Source organism: Megalops cyprinoides, chromosome 21 (assembly GCF_013368585.1).
Source record: "Megalops cyprinoides isolate fMegCyp1 chromosome 21, fMegCyp1.pri, whole genome shotgun sequence".
NCBI classification, from domain to species: Eukaryota; Metazoa; Chordata; class Actinopteri; order Elopiformes; family Megalopidae; genus Megalops; species Megalops cyprinoides.
In genome coordinates, this window is record NC_050603.1 from 16957307 (window position 1) to 16980168 (window position 22862).

General features: G+C 44.8%; 1 protein-coding gene across 1 annotated transcript in view; it reads left to right on the forward strand.

Annotated features, from left to right (window-relative positions):
- The first annotated feature begins 3133 nt into the window (after nt 1–3133).
- LOC118768769 (oxysterol-binding protein-related protein 10-like) overlaps nt 3134–22862 on the forward strand; it is a 50763-nt gene continuing 31034 nt past the window's right edge. The window contains exons 1-5 of the mRNA XM_036515678.1: nt 3134–3613; nt 10204–10379; nt 14077–14156; nt 16064–16132; nt 18932–19135. Coding sequence (XP_036371571.1) covers nt 3237–3613; nt 10204–10379; nt 14077–14156; nt 16064–16132; nt 18932–19135 — 906 coding nt within the window. The 5' untranslated portion in view covers nt 3134–3236. The remainder of the gene's footprint in view (nt 3614–10203; nt 10380–14076; nt 14157–16063; nt 16133–18931; nt 19136–22862) is intronic.

Here is a 22862-nt window from a genome sequence, read left to right on the forward strand (position 1 = left end):
TTCCCACTGCCATGCAGATAAGGGATGGATATACACTACAGCTGGTGAGAAAACTTGTAAGCCCTGCTAATATAACACCCAGCAGCCTCAGCACAGCCAGAAGTGACAGCCTTCAGAAAGAAAGGCCTGGGACTGGACTGGCTGCTGCAGGCCTGAAAACGCAATTGCTCCTGAAAATTTAATAGAATCCCATCAAAGATCAGGGGGGCAGGGAGCTGATGGATGATCGCGTCACGGGCTCCCCTCGGTCCCCTCACCGCGGTGATCGATGACCAATCCCGCGCTGCTGCCCTCTACCTGCCCTGTCAGCCTCCCATCAGACACAGACACCCAGCCTGTGCTCAGAGCCTCCGGGCCCCTGCGCATTGTCAGGGTCCCTTTATTTGTGGTTTATATTCACGTCTCTCACACAATAGCCAGAGACTGGAGTGAGTCGACACAAAACACACCTTGGGCTTTCCAGGAAACACAGCACATAATCATGACGATCAATGCAACAGGCCTGGACATGGACTCACAACTCTCTTGCAGACATCAAGCAAGGTGGGGGGGGGGGGGGGGGGGGGGGGGGGGGGGGGGGGGGGGGGGGGGGGGGGGCAGAGAGAGAGAGAGAGAGAGAGAGTGAGCTGCCTGCCAGACACCCAGAAGGCTTTCTTTCTATCACAGAGGGCCGTGCATACGGCCTGCTGTCTCTGGCACTGAGCAGTGCTCAGCCACTAGCTCCCACAGGCATTCCTCATCAACCAGCATCCCTCACAGACGCTGGGCGGGGTGGTGCTTCTGAGGGCTGCACATTTCCCTCTCCAGATATGAACTATCTCAATATCTCAAGCCAAAATGTCCCAACACCTGCAGCTCTGTGGACTGGAAGGGAAGATGAGTTAGTTCTACTAAGGCAGGCAGAATCAAGGAGATTCAGGACAGAGACAAAGGCTCAGACAGTGAGGAAACATATCCTGCAAGATCATGCTTAAGGCTCTCTCTAACATTCTTACTCACAAAAAGTTTTTGATAGCTTTGGTCTCACACAATTCGGAAAATGCCACAAACATGATGGGTTTTTGTTTGTTTTTTTGGGTTGTTGATTACCTACACACACACACATACACATGCACACATGCGCACACACACACACACACACACACACACATATGGAGGCAGACAAAATAATATCAACACCACATGACAAAGGACAGGTATTTTGAAGTAACAAAGTAACAATTAAAAAGACATTTGTTATGTATATATAGCCAGTATACTTTCACAAGCATGCATGCAATTGATGCAACAGTGGAAACTGCAGCTCCTGGAAAGGAGAAGATCAAATCTGATCAACTGACCAGCAGCCAGTGTTGACCAGCACCCACAATATCAAAAGCAGTGACCTCTGTAGTGCACTCTGTCTTGTAGTATAATTTACCAAATCAAACTGATTCTATTAACTCTTGCAGCACAGTTTACTTTACCTCTGACATCTGCCTTGAATTGATACGTAAGCCTTTCAATAAACTGCGGTGCACCCTTGACCCACTGACTCTATCCCCTTTGTTACATCTGCACTCTAGACCTGGTGATATATTGTAGGCTCTGACAGCGAACAGCGTCAGGCCGAGATGAATGCGCATGCAGGGCTGCGCGCACTGGCCCGGCGCGCTGATAGCAAAGGCTGAAGACATCTGGGAGTTGCACACCAAAACCTTAAGTAACTTAATGTACATTCACTAATCACTGCTATAGAACCGTCGATTGTGAAATAAAACGTCGTGAAAGAATATGTAAGTGCAGAAACGCATAATGGATGCGCGGTTAGGAAGCTATGAGGATATTTATTTTGGTCAGCTCGTGCAGTCACAGCCTCAAATGTGCTGGATAAACATGTTCGGGTAAAACACATTTTCAAAATGCCAGCAACATCCGTCACCATATTTTTTTTTCAAGTGAAAATATTTTATGTCTTCCTTATTGTAAAAAAATAAGCGATGGTTACTTTTACAATTCCGGATCACCTGTGAGTTAGTCATGGTCCAGAGTCCAAAATACATTTGTGTTAGAGGAATCCTTAGCTGACTTACTGTATGCACTTTTGTAAGTCGCTTTGGATAAAAGCGTCTGCTAAATAAATAAATGTAAATGTAAATGTAAATGATGGCTGAATCATCTCACTGATTTGGCCGCTCACTCGTGTAAATGTCCGCACAGAGGACGGACATTTACTTAAGTAGGCTACATTTAGTCTAGTCTATCTCATGGGTTTCCTCGTGAGTTGCAGGGTGCATACATACCTAAACATCTTTCTAAAGTGTTACGAAAGTTCCCCTCTGAATACATATCCGGGTTTCTTTGCTCCTTAAAACACATCATGAAATATGCATTATGTTATGAAAGACAAATAAATCGATACACTATCGTCCGCTGACAAGACTAGTCTACTAAACTGCTGTCACATACATGCAGTAGAACTATGAGGTTTTTCCACAAGAAATACCTATATCAAAGGTGTTCTCAGATGGCCAGAGTACCTAATCTACATTACTACCTGTCATATGGATAAAAATAGTTTTAGAGTACAGTATATAGGCCTATACTGTATATACGCACACACACACTGAGTTCTACAACTATTTCACTGTCCATCGATAGCTACCGATAGGTGGAGCGGAGGCTGCTATATGTTTGTCTTCCAACAGGACGGATTTGGAAGAAACTTGGTTGCCTACAGGACAAGGATGAAATGATTCAAATGTCGGGTAAATACGACGATAGCCAAAGGTGGCAGAGGTAACGCCGTGCACTATGTACTCTATGTTTGTTAGGACGCCCAGCTAACTGGTTCGTCCTGTCCGCATTGCAACTATTTAAAGAGTGTGCAAATTTGAACTTAATTTGCATGAAAATATTTCGTTGTATGAAAAAAGATTTTACAGATGTAGTCGCAGGTGGGACGTGGTCCTGACACGGGTGAATCAGCATTTGCAGTTTACGCAGTACAGGAAACGTGCAGATCGGCATTCTTCGCCAGGACTGCTGCGCTCGCTGTGATGATGTGTATCGCGACTGTAATATCCGGGTTGGCAGAGAGGCGGAGGGAGTGACGCTACGGTGATTTCCATTTTAAAAACGATGGAATAGAGCACGGAGCAGCCGCTGGAGCAAGGGAAATAATCCTAATCGTGACTATAGGAATATGCTTGGGCCGGTTGGGGGATGCACACGACTAAACCGGCAGAGGAATATGGATGATGCAAGTTCATGAATTAACTCAAGGCAAGAGACTCGCCACACAGTGCGCTGTTTTCACCAATGATCTAACGAAATCTAGTTTACCTGTCCGTCCCACTCCCAGTGCCAGCATGGAAAAAACATTCAGCGGTTCACATCCCGGGACTAGCAAAAGCAACTCTGTGTTCCCCTCTTCGGATCGTGCTAACTCTGCCAGAAAGATCGGGAGAACACACAGCCCGGGCTCGTTGTCAGCTGGCAGTCCGGCTGGAGGGGCAGGGAGTCGGGGTCGGGGAGGAGTATCGGGAAACGGCGTCAATCTGCAAGTACACAAGGGGCACCTGGAAGGGGTCCTGAGCAAATACACGAACCTGCTTCAAGGCTGGCAGAACAGGTAATCGTCATATCGAAATGATCCAGTCCACATAAGTTGCTAAATCTGCCAATTTCATCTCCATCAGTTCATCAGCTGTTCCAACATTTCATTTTGCTGAGTATTTGCAAAGCCAGTTTACTAGGGAGCTAGCTAGCTGTCCTAACTTGGAAGGTGTGTTTAGCTACAGAGCTGTGTTAAGTTAGCTGGCTTGTTAGCCAGTTTGCTGCTATGTCTGTTGAACGGTTATTTTGGAGACTCGATTATTTATAACAGACTCCGTTTGGTAGCTACGCGCAATTGCGCATTCATCAATATGCACAGTTTTCCTACATGCTAAGCAAAATGTATTACAAAAGGTTGCAAGCGAGATAATTGCATTGCTCGCGCTGCGACCCCTGGTCATACAGCCCTGTAGCTACTTTTAGGAATGCTATTAATGTAACATAAACATTAGGGGAAATATGACGGTGAATTTAATTGTAGTGATAGCCACAATGAGTTACAGAACATTGTAGCCACCAGTTCAGTTCAGCCAAAGACACTGATAGACCTTGGCAGTGCACAAGCTGACCACTTAAGGGCCGCGGTCAAAACGGGACGACCAATGAACTGTTGCTGATACTGTCACAAAGCGTCCTTAAGGGCAACTGGCCGCATCTGAATGGAGTCCGTGGTGCGAAAATTTGCAAATGCTGCAGCGATGATCATGCATGTTCATGAAGTCTTCTTTTGGTTATGCCGTGAAATTGTCACCGATTTTACCTAGCTTTAACTTTTAAATATACCAAAGACAAACCATGATTTAAGCCAATTCCAGTGGATCCCAAGACCACCCACAAAGATTCACGTTTGTCTATGTGATAAATGGATAATTGAACCCCCCCCCCCCCCGCTCCTAATAGCGCATTATTAGCTAGATTAATTAGTAATTATTTAAGCTTGTGGGTTTTTTGTTCAGTGTTCTTTGGCGCGTGTTTATACCCGGTAAATGGTTAAAAGCAGTGTTCAAGTTGTAGAAAGTATCGAACCTATTTAGCTACTTGTAGGTAGTTGTTAGTAAAAGATAAGAACTGCAATTTCTCCTCTGAATTGCATTGTATTTTCAAAGGTTTGGTTGGCAATTGCATCTCATGGGTCATTTGTGTGACTAACGTTACTTGACCCAGAGGGCTGTGCTTTCCCTGAAGAATCAGAAACAGATGCCTTCATTACGGACACTACAGACACCACTTTTCATAGGTTCAACTGTGCGACCTTGAAGTGTGAGCTGGCACTATTCCATTGCTATGTATTATAAAGGAATTGAAGAGAAAGATGAATTTGATTTGCACTGAAACACACTCAACACCTCATTTGGCAACTTGGAAGTGTTTTGCTTTAAAAATCATTTTTTCCTTCTATGCTGTGTTCTGAATTTTTTTGTTTCCCGTACATCCCCTTCATGTTGTGACATGAGAAAAATAACCTGAAGTGAACGTCTGATCTTGACTAGAAAAATCAGACTGCGTTATAACTCTGACTTTATGAGCAGTGCCTCATTCAGCTTGTGATGACTTGCTTTTTCCAAGAAAGAAATACGTGGAATTCATAACCATCTTCTGAGAGGTTACCAGCCGGTACATCATGAGAGATTTTATTCCAACTTCAGCTCCACTCTTTAGCATGCAGGAAGCAGATCCGCAAATGTACTGTATTGTTAGTATTGTTTGAATATTTAAGGGTCTAGTGTTCCAAATGCCCCCTTTGGTGTCAGTAGCCTTCCACTGGAAATTCTTTTTTTACCTGGTGTAGGACAATGTGACTACAGTGGCGACCTTCTTAAATTTCATATTCAAATATAATACAATCCAGTATAATCTAACATTCATATTTCATATAAATTCTTTCTTGTATAGCATTTTGGCATATGTTTGTGTAAATGTGTGTGCATAATGTATATCCAAATATGCTATATACAGATGTCGAAATGCTGTACAAGACATTTGGTACCCAGTACTTTTGGATTTTGGTAAATGGTTGTTGTTATTTTCATTAATTTTATTTCAAGTTAGTTTGATTCATTGTGCTGACACCTAGCATTTTTATTCAGTTTTGTCTGTTGTGGGAATTTATTTATACTCAAAAAGTAAAGATTATGTATACCTTGGAATTAGCTTGGAGTTGCTAGGTGTTGAAATTGCTTTTTTGTTCATTCAGGCATTGTCACTTCGGTGAGTTTGAAGAGCTGCTCACAAAATTTGCAACTTTTCTTTTGCCTGGCTTCAGCTTTGCACACTGTGGAAATGTATCCGTATAAAGGTAACTGTATGTGCATCATTTCATTAGCTTCAGATTCGGGGGTCAGAGGGTTACTGTGGAAATTAATGTCTTTGTTGTGATATCAGGTTTTAAATTGAAAATATCACATATGTTTGTAAAGCAACACACACACACACACACACACACACACACACACACACACACACACACACATACACACACACACTGTAGATCCACAGACCCCTGCCAATGACAGCTTTTATGAGTGCACTTTGCAGTGCGTTTTTATGAGTGTAGTCTTCAAGGGTGTGGTTTCATTTCATTTTAGTGAATTAGATTGTTCTGAATTGTTTTAGATTATCTGTTTCATGTTCTCTTTTGTGTGTTATTTAACTAAGTGATATTTTGAGATTCAGTTGTGGCATAAAGACAAACAAGTATGTAAATGATCAAATAGTTTTATTTACTGTGAAACCTTGCTATGTTGTTGACCTCTGAGCTTGAAACTAATGCTGAACCTTAACTTAATATGTATGTGAGCACCATGCAAAACTGAAGAAACTATGTCGTTCTTAAACTACAGGAATGTGATGTGGGTGGGTTTTGGGACATTAAATATAATTTCCACATCATTCAAATTACTTATACTTAGATTTTTTTTAAGGTGTACATTTAGAATGAGTAGTTGGGAGAGCTTACTAAAGATACTTGTTCCAAATCTTTAACTGGAACTTATTTACCCTTACTCTGTAAGGGTATACATGTGAGAATCCTATTTCTGAAACCAAAGCGCTAATCTCTAGTACAGGATGTGACATTCAAGCATGGCAAACGTAGAGGACGTTAAGCCTTTTCTCGGCGGCACTGTGATATTCTGTTTTCTAATGCTGTTCTGCCAGGTGTGGGAATTTATCTTTTTTGACAATTTTTCTGAATCTGTGTTCAGCATACCGGTTTAGATAAGGATCAGTGTATTTTCTGCTAACTCCTTGCTCCTTGATTGAATCTTGTTTGCCAGCTCTCCCTTACATGAAAAGCCACCATTGTATTGTAAACAATGTTTATTACTCCTATTTTGGGTAGCCTACGGATGTCATTTAGTTACCACCAGGATGTCATGAAAAATACATTTTCTGTACTTGGAAGCATATTTCATGCTTGTGTATCAGTGTGTAGTTATACCTTTTTATTGTTTCCCCCCTGTCGGGAGACATTTGTCTTGTGACATGATGTTGTCACAGAGAAGAAAACAGTAAATGTTATTCTCAAAGAGTCATTTATAATCCTGGTAGTCCACCTTACCATTTCCCTTGAATGTGTCTCGGACAGCTTTTAACCGTGGTAATTCCTCAACTTCATGTTGTAGCTCTGCCGTTTAATCAGGCAATAGAATAGATTTTAAATGTTAAGTCTGCATTATTTGAACAGAGCATGTATTTAAAGTGCACATTCAAATGTGGGTAATCACATGATTTGATGTACCAGCCCATATAAGATGTCACGTTTGTCTCCTGTGAGTTTTGTCGACCATTTCAGATGGTGGTACAGGTTAGTGGCCTTGTGCTGAGATTATTTGTCCTGACTTCACTGTAACAAGAGAAAATGGGAACTCTGAGTCTGGGTTAAAAGGACAAAAAGGTTATTGTTAAGTTTGCTACCACTTTCTGGGGCTGGGCTGCGCTCCTGTACAAAAAGATGGTGAGAGAGGCCATCGTCTTTAAGCAAACCTGCTGTCTCTGTGTTGATGTCATGGCATTCACTTCTGTCTGTGAACAGGTGGTTTGTATCTTGTAGGAGAAGGCCCTGTCTCTCCCCTGTTCCTCACTGCCCTGGGTCTCCTCACTGTATTAATTTTTTTGGGAAAATAAGGAGCATTATTAACTGTGCAGTTAACATGCCATCCATTGCCCAGCTGCATGTTTAATGAAGCAATTCAGACCAAGTACCTCGCTAAAGGCTATCGTAGAAGAATCTCTTTAAGGGTTTGAACCTGCTGCGCCCTGGTCACAATTCTGGTTCCTTAGCCATTATTCTTTATTTCTTTTCTGCAGAGCGACCCTTTACCTGTGAAGCCTCATGCACAGTAATACTGAATAAACATTGTGGATCCTCCGGCATGAATTAGATTGGGCATTTCTGGTAGAAGAGCAGGGTGTCTTAGTGTGTTTCTGAGTGTCTGGGTAATTCTGTAGAATAGTTACAGTATAGCTGCAGGTCTGTCTGAAAGGCTGTTGAATATTGTGGTCCAACGTGCGTGTACACACACATACACACACAAACACAGGGTCAACTGAAAGTAACATATTGCATTCGTTAGGACCAAGGAGGTGCACATTTCCTATCATAACCATTCTCATTTCCCTCTTTCTGGCTCAGTGATCGGAGTGCAGTGGGGAGGGAGGCTGGGCCAAATCTCTGTGGCTGCACTAGTGTTGTACTGGGTGTAGATGCTAATGAAACGCTACCTGGGGGCTAGCATTAAGTAAAAATGCATCCCACTCACTCATCAATACTAATTAACCCAGTGTTCATTTGGGAGCTGGATGAAGTCTGGACCTCGAGCCAAGTAGTAATACCAAGATTAGTGTGAAATGTGGTTATTAGTTAAGTGAAATTTTTATTTTCAGTTCTAATTTGGAGCTATACAGACACACAGCTGTTTTACAGAACACTGTCTCCAAAATAATTTATCTGTGTAAAGGCTGTTTTCAAACATGTTTCAGGTGATTTTGTGAGAAAATAACACCCAGGGAAAGCATATGGATGGACAGTGGACATACCAAGCTATGATAACTCTGCCTCAGAATGGCCTCTGACATAGTACGCTCTTCATGCGTCCAACTAAATGTTTTCTGTGGGGTTCATTTTCAAATGTTTATCACCCTTTTTTCAGGAAAGCGCTACCCCAGGTTAAATAAACAGGTTAAATTGTAAGGGAAACTGGAGCTTTGTGTTTTGAAATGGTGTGATTTGTGTTTTGAAATTGTGTTGTCTATATCATGTAGCACCCACAGCTTGTGTGGGCCTTGTGGAGGTTACCAAGACGTTCGAGAACGGGGCTGCACTTTACGTAGGGTGAAGAATGTGCTGCAGCCAAGGGTTGGTCTCCACGACAACTACAGAGGATTGCTCTGAAGGGTACCTCTGTATGTAGAGAGCTTCTTTCTCCTAGAGAGTCGAGTGTGGCCCAGTCATAAGTCAACATGCCAGTGCGTGTTGAATCCAGTGTGGGCCTCATTGAGATGCTACTCTAAAGAACTGGCTTGAGCATGAAAAAGAGATCTGCTTGGCATGTTTGGGCCAGGATATTATGATAAAATATTGCAAAAGAGTCTGTTTTTCCCCTTCTTCCCCCAAGAATATTGTAGTTCTAGTTAATTTAGGCAAGGTTCATCAAACTGTATCTCACCTTGACCTTGGGGAGCCATTAGTTTTTGTCATTTTTCCTAAAAATCCTGACCAGAAATTTGCCAATTGATAAAGTCTGTAAACCTGTGGCTAACAGGGTGCCTTGTATCTTCAACCTTTGTGCTAAGAAACTGATGTATGGCTGAGGCTGTATTGGTCAAACGTATGGTAGCCAGAATTATGTGTAGCGACCTCTGTGCATACAGATTGTAACACTGGATCAGCAAGGCTGTAAGAGGCGAGTCTCTGCATGGAGAGAGAGAGAGAGGGGTTTAAAGGCTAGGGGATACAGTCCTGGGGCCTGTGTGCTCTCTCATTGTGTGACATTGACCCAACGCCATTCTCACAGTCGGCCTCAGGAAGATCCAGTCAATAAATTCGCTTCTCTGTTCCTGCACCAAGCACGGATTATCTGTTATAAAGGACTTCCTGCTAAATTCACCTTTGATTTCATATGGCCAGGCATACAGATGTACAGTGGCCCTGAGGCACAAAAGCAGAAAGAAAATACAAAATCAAGAGCTTGAAATGCAGACAAAAAGGAAAACACAAGTACAGAAAAGTGACACTTTTTCTTTTCATTTTGCCAAACAGAAATGTTGGCAGAAAACCAACAAAAAACAATTAGTTAATGGCAAGCATTATAGGTGTGTTGTCCATTTCTTGCTTTGAAATTGTTGACAAAGAGCTGTTTGTTCCACTCAGATACTCAAAATTGCTGTTTGTGGTGTGGATTTTTGATTAGCTGTTGGCTGTGAGCTCACTTTAAGATGTCATTATGTGCTTTGTGTAGTGCTTTGTCTGTCAACCTGCAAATTTGCTGCTGTTGTGAATTTCTTTTGTAAGGTAAGTGGCTGATTGTAATTCCCTCTCACACACACACACACGCGCCTCTGTCTCTTCCTCTTTGCCTCTCTCTCACCACTCCTCTCTGTCTGCAGGTACTTTGTTCTGGACCCAGAGGTGGGGCAGCTGCAGTACTTCGTCAATGAGAATGTGAAGAACCAGAAGCCCCGGGGGTCGCTGCCCCTCATCGGGGCGTCCGTGGCGGCGAGTGACGAGGCGCCCCACATGTTCACTGTTCACTCGACCAATGGGGAGCTCTACAAGCTCAGAGGTAAGACGCGTACGGGGAGACCAGAGCGCTCCCTAACTCCCCCTCACTCCTCCTGTTTCTGTGTGGTGAGATCCATGCTGGTCAAATCCATCGCATATGAGGGTACATTGGTGCTTTTTGTCACAGTTGGTGATGGTCTTAGGCAGCATCTTCCGACAGCATCTCGGTTCCACCTCAGTCCCCAATTCCTTAACAGCTGCTACTTGTATTTGGATTCGGTGCTCTAGTGACTGATGTATGGTAGTACGCTTGGCTTCTGTCGCCTAGTCAGGTTACACAACTTAACCTGTGGTAGGGCTTGAATAGTGTTACTGTCACAGTCACTGGTCTGGGAGTGTTGTCAGACTGGTCATGTCATGAATGTAATGTAATGTAAATGCATTTATCACTTTAGGTGTTTCCACCAAGCCCTCCTCCTGAGCCCTCCTGCTACTTGCTGTGCTGGCAGCAGCAGAGTTGATATTACCCACAGGACAATTATATCCCTGTGCTAGCCTTCGATAGGGTCTGGATCAAACGGCTTTTTATCAGTTGGTTTGCTTCTGGAGGTGTTTGTAGGGGGTATATGTGATATGTGGTAAGGGAGAGATTCTTGAGCACTGTCCCTTGACATGGCCTTAGGGACATATCTGAATAATTCCCTCTAAGTCGGTTGAGCCGTTAGCCCTGTATTGAGCTTGGGGACAAATGGTAGCCCGCCAACATGTAAGTCACCACGCTCAATCGAAGATGTCGATTGCCCAGAGAGCTTTATTGATGATGTCACGCGTTGGCGGTGGAGCTTCACAAATGTAATTTCGTGGTAGGGCGGGAGAGGGTTAAAGAGAGTTGAAGTAGTAAAGATGTCGCTCTCTTTATTGTGAGCCATGGCTTGGGGGCGTTTGGGAACCCAGGGTACTCGGGTGTGGAGAGTGCAAGGTTCAGCGTTTTGCGGTTTCCTGTTTAGCAGCTCTGTGGCGTCTAAATCAATGGCCTTTGGTGCTGTTGTATTGTAAGCGATTTTGGAGGCGGATTCTCTAATTGTGATATCCTTCAAGTTGATATTATGGGCAAAGATTCTATCTTTGGAGGGGGGGGGGAGGTCATTATTAGTGGGGAAATTAAAGATGCTATCATTAATCATGGCACCTGACAATTATAGCTTTGTTACAGGTTAAAAGTAGCTTAAAATAAAAAAAAAAAAAAAAACAGGAAGAACACTGAGAAAGGCAATACACCTCACAGTATACACAGTCAATACAGTAGTGCCCTGATGTAGTGTTGGAAGGGGCAACCAAATCTGAATCACCAAAAAGCCTGTTACATTTCTGCACCATTAAATAGCTCTGTTCACTATGCATGATGGAAGTTATTAGTATTACATTGTCCGTTGTCAGCACTGTGGATCTTCTAGCATATTGAGTAATAATGCACTGCACACACACAGATGAAACGGGTTAAAAACTAAACCATCTGTCGAGTTTCTGACAATTTCTTAGAGAAGGAGCGCCAATTATTAAGGGGCAAAAAGGTTGTGACCAGTGTTCCACCAATTTTAAAAGCGACAGTGTTCGAAGCCTCACATTGTCACCAGTCACAGTGTCACGGTCATCAGTCCTAATGCAAGTTGTCAGAGGGGGCCGCCCTGACACATCATCTAATGACTTTACCTTAATTAGATTCCACCTCCCGTCCCCCCATGAGAGACAGACGGCTGAAATCAACAAGATGGGCATCCGTGCACCAGCTACAGAGTAAAATGACTGTGGCAGGCTGTGGGAATAGATGGTGTCTCTCTTTGAAACGTCTGCAGGGAGCTGTCTGACCCTGCCTTTGCTGCGGGCGTAATGGTGGATAGACATGAAAGCACGTCTGTAGAGGTCCTCATACCTCTCAGCTTCAAAGGAAGCATCTCCTTAGCGTAGGATGTTTTCCAGCGAGCGCGCCTTTTGAGGGACAGGTAGAATGGTCATAATCTAGGACAGCGATCTGAGCCGGCACTGAACTGTGAAAAACATTTTGTTTTCCTGCTCTGCATCAAAGCCGTGTATGAGTTTTGCAGAAAGGTGGGAAAATGGGTCGTAGCGTCACAATTTACATCACACGGACACCCCAGGCTTTGTTTGACCTTTCACCTGGGAAGCACAATGAGAAAGCAGTAAATGGTAAGAGAAGTGTCTTCTGGGAAATGTATTCACTGTTGTCAGTTTCAATCACATTTCTCTCTTTATTTGCCCTGTGGTAATATTGTAGGCCAGATTCGCCCTGAGGTGGGTCTTTATCATTTGTCCCACGTCGTCTGTCAGTTGCGGCAACTCTAAAATAACCCGCGTAAGCTTTCTTTTGCGTGCAGGTGCAATTTAGCTTCAGCCTTCATAAGTGCCAATTTCATTCTCTGATCATTACTGCGGGGTAATTAGGCGTAATTGTTGCGAAGGCAGTTTTAAGCACCGACCCATATTTTCCTTTTGATAAAGCGCTCACAGTGAGAGGCTTCTACGTGAGCCATTTGAATAGAATCTGCTGAGGCATTCTGGGAGACGGGGAGACGGTGAGCGGCGGAGGGAAAATGAACGAGGCGAGAGACGAGCGGCGAGCGCCTCAGCAAAGGAGTCTCCCCACTGTGCGCTTAAAAGCTGTAAAGATTCGCGTGCGCCTCTCCCTCCACAGATTCATACGCTTTTACAAAGAGGAGGAAGCTGCGATACTGCCTGGATGTGGAGTGGATTCTTTAGGTAAAACGTTGCATGTTCAAGAATAGAGCCGCACAGCTGGGAGTGGGGAGTTTTTGAAGTCTCGAGAAAAGCCGCCACTCCCTCTTTGTATCGAGAAGGACCTCCTTTTGATTAAAACCATCTGTTTGCTTGGATGTCTGAAAAGTGCCTGGAGTACATTTTTAACCTGCATTCATGAGTTTGCCTCAAATAATTGATATGCAGTTTTGTCATTTTTCAATCTCTGATCAAGAATAGTTACTGTGTCTGAGTGATGGATGTGGTTCCTCATTCATACTAGTGTTTATGATTTTCCTTCCTGCTAAAGTTCACTGCTGCTATGAGGACAGAAGCTGTTTATTCTCTGAAAACCATGCCATGTTGAAACCGATAGCTCCAAGCTGTCCAGAACTGATCCGCATTAATCTCAAGGGAGAGAATCTTGACTTTTCAGTGGAGTGCTGACAAATGGATTGCTGTCAAAATTTGGAATGCTGTTGGCAGGATTTTAGAGCGGCAGGGTTCCTTGTACAGCTTTCTTTTACTGACTGTCTGAAGACACTCCCCCACCCCCTCACCCGCCACCATCACATGTCCTCTTGCTGTCTATCCACTCACTGCACTTACTTTCTTACTGAACATTGTTTTTGGTTCTTTACAAGTACGCAACATGCATGTTGTGCAGTTTTCTCGCTCAGTTCAGTCAGTTACTTGGTCAGTTACCCAGTCAGTCGCTCAGTCAGTCTGTCGGCAAGTTGAATTTCATTTGGTGCGGTTGCCTCAAGAATTCACACAGTCACTTTATGCGCTCAGCAGCCAACCCATGACCTATTACCATGGCCTCAATCCAAACCCAGCTCATTATGTGGGGGTGGGGAAAGCTGATCTGGGGTCAGTGGTAGAGAGTCCCTTTACACTTTACAGTTATGATGAGTACAGTCATGGTGTCATAAGACTGCTTTCTTGTGGCTCGTTCCCCACGGCTCCCCTTGCTTTGTCCACAGCGGCCGATGCGAAGGAGCAGCAGTTCTGGATGAACCATCTGCAGACCTGTACCAGACGCCACTCAGACAGCAGTGCAAAGGTACGTACGGCCCTCACTCACGCTGCAGGTCTGACTACAGACATTACCTGTCGGGAGGAATTCAGCCCTGCTGTTTACCTGTCTCTTTCATGGTGGGCGCTCAAGGATATGCTAAAGAGTGTTGGATGGGGTTTACCTGATATCAGCTGCCGAAGTATGTAAGGCCTTTAAAGCGAAGGGACTAAGCCCAGGGCGACTTTCTTTACAGCAGTAAAGTCAGCTTTTTCCTCATACGTCCACAGAAGTGAGATTTTCAGACAGAGAACTGGAATCCAAGGGTCTGAGCACTGGCAGTAGCGGCTGCTGGTTTAGATGCATAAGGCTTTATTGCTGCTCCTGGCTGCAGCTCAACAAGGCAGCCCCCTCCGTTCCTCCCTTCCACACCTCCGTCCAGTGCTTTTTCACAGCTCCAGTCCTGATGCTAGAGAAAGACACCTTCCAGCAGGGGGCATTACCTGCTCAGTTCGGCTCTTTGAAGTTAAAATGTGCGTGGAGACCCTTCCTGCACATAAGCCTTTAAGTACCTAGATAAAAGATTTCATGGTGCGGAACAGTATGTGGCAGGCAGTTGCATCAGAGGTCGGCAGTATATGCTCGCAGAGTCCCGGCAGCCCAGAGCAGAGCAGAGAGCCACCCTCTCTAGGTGTTGGCACATTGCAAAGGGTTAGCAGGGTGCCAGCTGGGACAGGTGTGTCCAGCCGACTGCCAAGCTGCTTATTAACCGCAACAGTAGCCAAGTGCAGACTCTCGCAGCGGCCGGCGGCAGTTGATGTCTCGGTGCGATTGTCTCTTGATCCCATAATGTCCCTGTTTGTGTCCTGGCAACCCCTTGTTCACACCCTCCGGTCCCGCTCTCCCGTGTTTCCGGCGGATCGGGAGGCAGACAGCGTGTTTGAACAACACCCCGGCTTTACCAAGGAGCTCAGATTTGCCCCAGTGTCATTTGGCGGGAGTGTGCGAGGCAGGACGTGCCCGGCCTTTACCCCCTGGGAGTTTTATCGACAGGGCTGGAGCCAAAGAAGGTCACAACCTGAGATGGGGGCATCTGCCACCCTGTGCACCCCGCTGGGGAAGTGACATCGTCACGCTGGAGAAAGTTATTTTTTCTTGTAGATGTTTTGTTTGTGACCTTGGTTGAGCACCAGAGCCAGTGATGTCAGCAGTATCATTTATGCTACCAGTTCCAAGGAAGTTTTTATACACAGTCTTCCCTTACAAGGGCACAGTTAGTATGACATTGACAAATTTAATCCTTGTTATAAAGTGAATGACCTTGGGTTTTTCAAAATAATCATGAAAACCAAGGAGGGATATGTCACAGTATATTGCAAAGTCCTTTTAATAAGTGTTCACAGGCTCAACCATTCCTTGCAGCACTATTTTCATGTCACACAGCAAATCCGGGTACTCATACTCAGTTGCAAAACCGTGAAACTGGACAGAGAAGACGGCAGGTTTCTGTAGCAGGATAAAAAGGTGTATAGTGCAGTAACCGTGCCATTGGCCCTGTTGAGGGTCCAAGGTGTCCATACTACATTGTTGTGTAACTGTCAGTGTCTAATGAGAAGCCTCTCTATGACAGTGACAGCCTCTGGTTACTATCCATCTGTACTGCATATACATCCTATGCATCTGCTTTGGTGCAGTATCATTTGTTCCAACTCATTTTCAGGTAGTTCTTATCCCCAAAGAACAGACTTGATTTGTTACTCAGGATTTTAAAATAAAACAATCAACATGAAATGTTTGTGCTGGTCATGAACAGTTTCTTTTTTTTTTTTTTTTTTTTTTTACTTAAATTCTGAATCATTTCACATTAAACGCATCTCTCTTTGCCAGGGAAAGGCCCTTGCTGGGGAAGCCATGAGTTTGTCGAGTGAGAGCACTGTGCTTGTTTTTGCATCCAGGTGCGAAAGCTCAAGGGGTCCGATGAGCATCTGTATGTGGAGAAGACAGGAAATGGCCAAGAGGGACTGGTGAGTTACCTCTTGGGAAGGACTCCGCACCTCCACGTAGCAAACGGTCACACTGGTACACATCTGTGCTCCCAGCTTATACCCACACACACCTGCACACGCCTGTGCGCATACACTGCACATACACACACACAGACATCCTCCGCACGTGGTAGCGGGGTTCACTGCATGTACAGCTGCCGAGAGGCGGAGTGGCTGTCTCTGCTGTGAGCGTACGAGGCACATCAAAGCAAGTGGGGGCGATCAGCGCGAGGCACTCGGCATCCTGTCCCCTTATTACCTCTCTCTTCGCTTGGCACTGCTCCAGGAGCTCGGAGGTACAGTGTCCACACTGTTCGCCTTTGCCATGGGCCATCAAGCCACGTTTAGGGTCGGACACAGCCCCCCCCAGTGGAAGATGGGTTTTTAAAGAGCTCTGGCACCAGTCCAGGCAGTCGCGTTTAAAATTCAAGTGCAAGTGTTGTGTGTAATTGTGCAGCCAGTGGCAAAGCCAGGGTTACAGTTTGGAACCTGGTCCTCGACCTCCTACTGTTCATAGATATTTTAATAAGAAAAGAAGAGAAAAATTAATCGTATGAGGTCTGTACAGAGATAGTAGAACAATTGTCCCTGTTCTCCTCAATGGTTGTCTGGCGCTACTTAGTGGCACTTTATCTGGTACTTAAGTGTGGTACTGTAGGTTTATAGATTATGCTCACCATTCATAGTGGATCTGCTCAGAGTCTGGCCAATGGAGGAACATGCAGGTGCTGTTTTGCACCAGCAAAGGGTTTATGCACATCAAACAACACCTGCACCATGATAAATCCATATAAGAGGCTGTAGGTTGCCATGGCAGTGTGCGGCTTCCTAACAGGGAGTGAAGCCAGAAAGAGGGAGAGCTGCTTGGCATAAGTATTCAACCTGTGGTTCACAAATCAGCAAACAGTGAGGATGTCCTGTACAGTAGCTGTCAACTTTGACAGGGCCTTCTTTATTGCATTGAATGTATCGACTGTATCTGTTGTTCAAATGAGAGCTCACAGGACAGAACAGGAACGTGGTTTGGAATTGGCTGTATAGTACATTTGCATTGTCTCTATCCCGTTCCAACAGGATAATGTACATTAGAACCCCAGGTTTAAGGACAGGTTGCTTTTCTGTAATTTTGTTAACACTCAGTCTACACTCTGGGGCCACAGCATGTTCTCTTGTCTGCTGGGAGATGCTGTTTCCACACCCCATAACGGGGTCGGCTGTGGTGCGGGCTGTGCGAATAACCCTCAAAGGCAATTTGAGCCAACTGACCTCCATTTTTATTTTGTGCCTTTGAAGTGTGTCACAGCGTTGTGTTGTGATGGGAGTAACTCATTCACCGGCTGTGTGTGGCACCCGCCTGCATGGTAGCGTGTATGGTAGACATTTTGCATGCACTGAATATTATGTCTGGTTTGAGAGGCAAGGATTCACGTTGGGTAGAAAAATGGAAATGGAAGAGAAAAAAGGTAGAAGAAACTGTTTTAGCTAATGACAAAGCTATTCAGATTGCAGTTATGGAAAAAGGATTTGCGAGAACTAACTACTAAATACCCCTCAGAAGTCAGGATTCTCACTAGATGAAAAATACACCGATGGAGGAAAGGGCTGGAGAAATGGTTGTTTGAAAGTCAGGCATATTACTGTTACACCTTGAAAAGGGTAGCTGTTTCAAACCAGCAGAAACCAGTTTTTCTGCCCTTGGTGAGCAGCGCCTCTTTTTTGTCTGTGTTCAGGCCTCCTTCACAGTAATCTGAGAGCTGTCTCCCAGCCCTTCCCCCTTCATGGAGAGGAGGCTAGTTATGAGGACTGCAGATTTGCAGAGGAAAGATTAGAGTAAGATGTTTCCATGTTACCCCTTTGAGAGAACCATAGAACATTGTTAAATGATGTTAGCGTGGCACAGAGTTTACATTTTGCAGACAGGGGTGCTAGTGTGGAAGTGAGTAATTCACTTACACATCTCTTCCATACCTCTTCCATATGGAATTTTAAGAAATATCAGTCTCTACTTGGCCAACACCCTTATCCAGGTCAAATTTTTTAAGTGTTTTCCTGAATACAGTTTGATATTCAAAGCACCGCCTGAAAATAAAACCTATAACCTTTGGTTTACAAAACTTGGCTCTGTTAGCCACAATGGTTGTGTCAGCATTTCCAAAAAGCTGAGATCTGTGGGATCACTTTCTGACACGTTATACCACACAGGCGCTATTGAAAGAGGCTTGAGTGTAACTTTGAATGAAGAGTAAAGGCTTGCCTCTCTGCTACATGTCCTCATGAGGCCTCAGTGCCGGCCTTCCTCCCTCGCATCTCTCAGATCTTAATTTGTAAAACACTATCAGCACTTTGTACCGAAAGCTCTTGAATCGCTGAGTTTTTATTTTTCAGCATAATGTGGTTTATGAATATGTCAACTGCCTCACTTCACAAACACACACACTCTCTGACACACGTGTACAAACTCACAAACATACACTGTAACATACACTCTCTCTCTCTCTCTCTCTCACACACACACACACACACAAACACACAAACACAGTCACACAGACAGATGTGTGTTTGTGCATAAACATACACACACACACACACACACACACACACACAATGTCACACCCATCTACATGCATGCAAACACGCCCTCCTCCTCTGGTTGGCCGTTGGACCCCTCTTCAGTAGAGGATGCTCATGTGTATGATTGTTGAGTGGAGGGGCATGTGGGTGTGGTCAGGCACGGCATAGGGTGGCTCCTCCTCTCACTTGCTGCTCTTCCTCTTTCAGGGCTCCTCCAACTCTTCGTCCGGCCGTACACACAGCTTCTCCCTCCTGCCGCCTTCCTCCTCCTCCTCCTCCCCGGGGACCCAGAGACACCTTATGCACTCTGGGGCCGGCAACAACATCGTCACCGTCACCCACCACAAGTCCCCCGCCGCCGCCCGCCGCGCCAAGAGCCAATACCCCGGGAGGCTGCTGGAGGTCAAAGAGGTAAGGCCTGCCGCTGAGCCCTGCAAACGCGGTGCACAGCATTTCTGACTACACGCACAGTGTCTCCTGTTTACCTGCCTGCCTGCTATTTCTGCACCGGTGCGCAGTGCTCTGCAGATGGCTTGAGTGGGAGTCACCAACCACACTGTGCTCAGTGTCTGTGGCTTTTAGCTGCACACAGTGCTTCTACAGGTCACATATAGGCTTGCTCTTCTCACAGCCCCCAGATCAGTGACTCAGCCCATACTAAAAGCAGCAAGGAGCTAAGGGGGCGGGCTGTGACTGTTCCAGTTAAAGGTGTGAAAGACACCCAGATGTGGATGGCAGATGGATTACATCTCTAGTAAGATACAGATAGCAGTGTTGATTATTGTAACACCATAAGCATAATCCAGTGTTAAGCCATTAATGACATTAATGACAGTCCTGGGGAGGGGTTGGAGTCAATTTATTTAAGAGCCTTGTATTTATTTTGAATTAAAAATGGCCTGCTCATCTCAACTTAAGGGTTGTGTTTTGGCAGAATCTTTCAAATTTGTCATACAGCTTGTGGCGTTAAAGCCAGGTATTATCATAAGCATATGTTTGCACATTTAAGATTTGAAAGTAGTCACTGAATCGTAAAACGTGTCTGTCTGCAGATGTCTAAATTGCAAAATCAGCTGTAGACCAAGCATCAGAATGTTGACGCCAAATTCTTTTTGTAACCTTTTGAAATCCTTCATCAGTGTGATGGATTTGTTCATGAATTGGAATTGATTTAGCCAGAGGGTGTGTAAAGGGAAAACAAAATATTGGACTAATATTCTGTAACGTTTAGCAGAAAAAATTGCCTCGTATTTAACTTCATGTTCTGCAACCGCCCTGTCCATGTTATCGGCAGTGAACTGTCTAATGCGCTGTGCAAGAGTTTTGCCATAGCTTTGAATTTCCCTGTAGGAGTGTCATGCGTCCATCTGTTTGATGTGATTTGATTTTATGGATGATTTAAGACCAGAAGCCCTTTCCCACCTGCTGAAAAAGTTATTTTATGTCTATAAGTGTGACAGCTGGTGAAAGAAGATGTGGGTCACGTTTGTATGTCATCGCTACAAGTGGTCTGAAATAGCCCCCCCCATCCCCCCCCCCCCCCCCCCCCCCCCCATCCCAGAGCGGAGGTATTGAGGGTTTGAGGTCACACGCAAGCTTCCGTTTCCAGTGTGCCATTTCTGACATCAATGTCTAAGCTGAAGAATTTCACACCATTACAGACATTTGTCCAGAGGATGATATAGGCCCAAGTCTGCAGGGCTGTGTGCAATTGCAGCATTAAAAATATATTTGGAACAGCTTCTCTGGCTTTTCATGCTGGGGTAGGAATGAAGTGCTTGGAGGGTAAACCACAAGAGATAAATATGGAAATATTACTGCTTTGTAGCTACATGTAAATCTAACTATTCAGTGCCCTGATTACTACATTACCTTGGCTAGCCTGCAAGACCCTATTCAAGGACATGCATGCTGTGGCACAGAAATAGACAGGTCTGCTTTCATTAGAGAAATGTCTTAGTTCAAGCCTCCAGGTGTGGCGTGGAGGGGAGGGTAAATTGAGTCTGGGGAAGCAGGTTTTTGGAAATCAAAAATCAGACAGTGGAGGGAGATGCCAGGCGTGAGGAGGTTTACCTTTCCCAGGGTGCATTGGGAGTCTGCGTGGTACAGAGGTGGTCTTTGTGCCACGCAACTGGAGCGGAGCATTTGCTGTAATGTAGATTGCACTTGGGAGAGGGGGGGAGAGAGAAAGGGGAGGAGGGAGGGAGGGAGGGAGGGAGAGTGGGGACAGGAGTGTTATCTGACACCTCGGCAGTGTGCAGGTACAGGCATGTGGCTGAGAAAGGGCTCTGTCTCTGCCACAGTGCCACACCGTCTGTACCGGCGGGATGAGAGAATGGGAGTCACGATGCAGACCTCTGCCTCAATACCCCACAGGCTTTGAGGCGGGGCTGTCAGAACTGCAAAACAAGTACCTCCTGTAGAGTCACAGTCTCACTTTGGTAAATATCCAGACTGTAAAATTACAGCAGATATTTTGTTCTGGTGAATTTGAACAGTACTGCTTTTACTTGTGGAATCTATTTCATGTTATTTGATGATGTAATTTTGTGATGTGTAACCAAAAAAATGTTAAGGTATGAAGCATTTAAGTGTGACCATTAGGTGTCTATTCTCTGGCTCAATGGCAAAACAATAGCTGTGTCTTAGTTTTAGGATGAGAAGAGGTATTTCACCTGGTCTTTTCTTTGGTTTAACTCAGACAACATTGTGTGGGAGATCTGATGTTCTTGAAAGGAAGTGGGTTACTGTTTCAAGAAAGCTTGGTCGACGCAAATTTAGGTAAATTCAGTTCCCCATTCAAAAGTTCCCATGCTCTGAAAAGATGCTTGTGAAAAAAGTGACGCTATCATACCCAAGCCCAGATCACCACTTGCCTTAATTACCAGCACAAAACTAGTATCAGGGTTGTGACAGTGCAGTACAGTTGACCTGTTGTCACTGTTGCAGTCCTGTGTCTTTAGTGCTTCTCATATGTTTTGCAGAAGATCAATCTATATTTATTGAGCTGTAATTGAGAAATGCGTTTATTGAGCGCATATTGAATTTATTGAACTGTGTCCTGCTTCAAAACAATAGCTTCTCCAATGTAACATATTAAGTAAACCCCTCTTACAGTGGGTGCGCCTGTGTTTGGGGGAGTGGTCGTAGAACCACAGAATATTAATTTAAACATTGGTTAGATTATGTGCTTCTCCGGTTTTTAAAGATGTGTGAGATATCCAACATTGAATGTGGAGCACAAGGGATCAAAATGTAATTCATTAACATCTGCTTTTCTGGACTAGGGACTGCTGGGTTAAAAACTATTCATTTTTTTCCCCAGGCCAAATTAAAGACAGCCTTGAGGGGTTTTGCTAGTAGACAGACAGACAGGTTAGGTAAAGGTAGGTAGGGGTGGAGGTTAGCTTCCTCTTCATATCCTAGCCCTGGAGATAGCCTTGTGTCTTAGTCCTGGAGGCGTGGCTTGGGATTGATGGTTGTGTATGCAGCGCATATGATTTCAGAACGCAGGAGTTATTTTAGGCTGTGCTGTCAGGGAATGGGGTTTCTGGACAGCTGAGGAGCCCTTTAACAAATGCCTCCATGCTCCTCACAGTGCATATGTCTCTGTCATATTCTCCTGCTGTCATTAAAGATGCATTTTTTTTCCCCTGACACCACAGTGATATGTCTTTGTTTTGTTGCCCTGACGCATCAGCTTTTTTTCTTTCGCCATCACTTCTCCCAGGCTACTCTGGGTAGTTCAGGTTTGAATCAGATCCTGCGTTATATTCTTTTCTGTCAGTGTTATGGACTTTGCATGGGAGTATCTTTTTGTTGGGAAGTCAGTAGCATCAAAATGAACCCAAATGGCTCTAATAAGTGTAAAAAAGCGCCTCTGAGTGTTTCATTTGTGAACAGGCGTGAGCAGGTCTTCCTCATTCTACACTTCTGCCTTTGTGTCCCGTTTAATTTGTGCACACATTCCTTTAGCTTTCCCCAAAGCTGTAAGCACAGATGTCAGACCCCCATGTGGACACCCCCCTGTTAGCTGGATTCATGCAGCTCTTTGCCTGTATCCTGTTGTGAGGATAATAAGATGTAATGGAGAGCGAGGAGGACATAGTTGTCGCAGCTCTGTGTGTGGCAGAGGGCT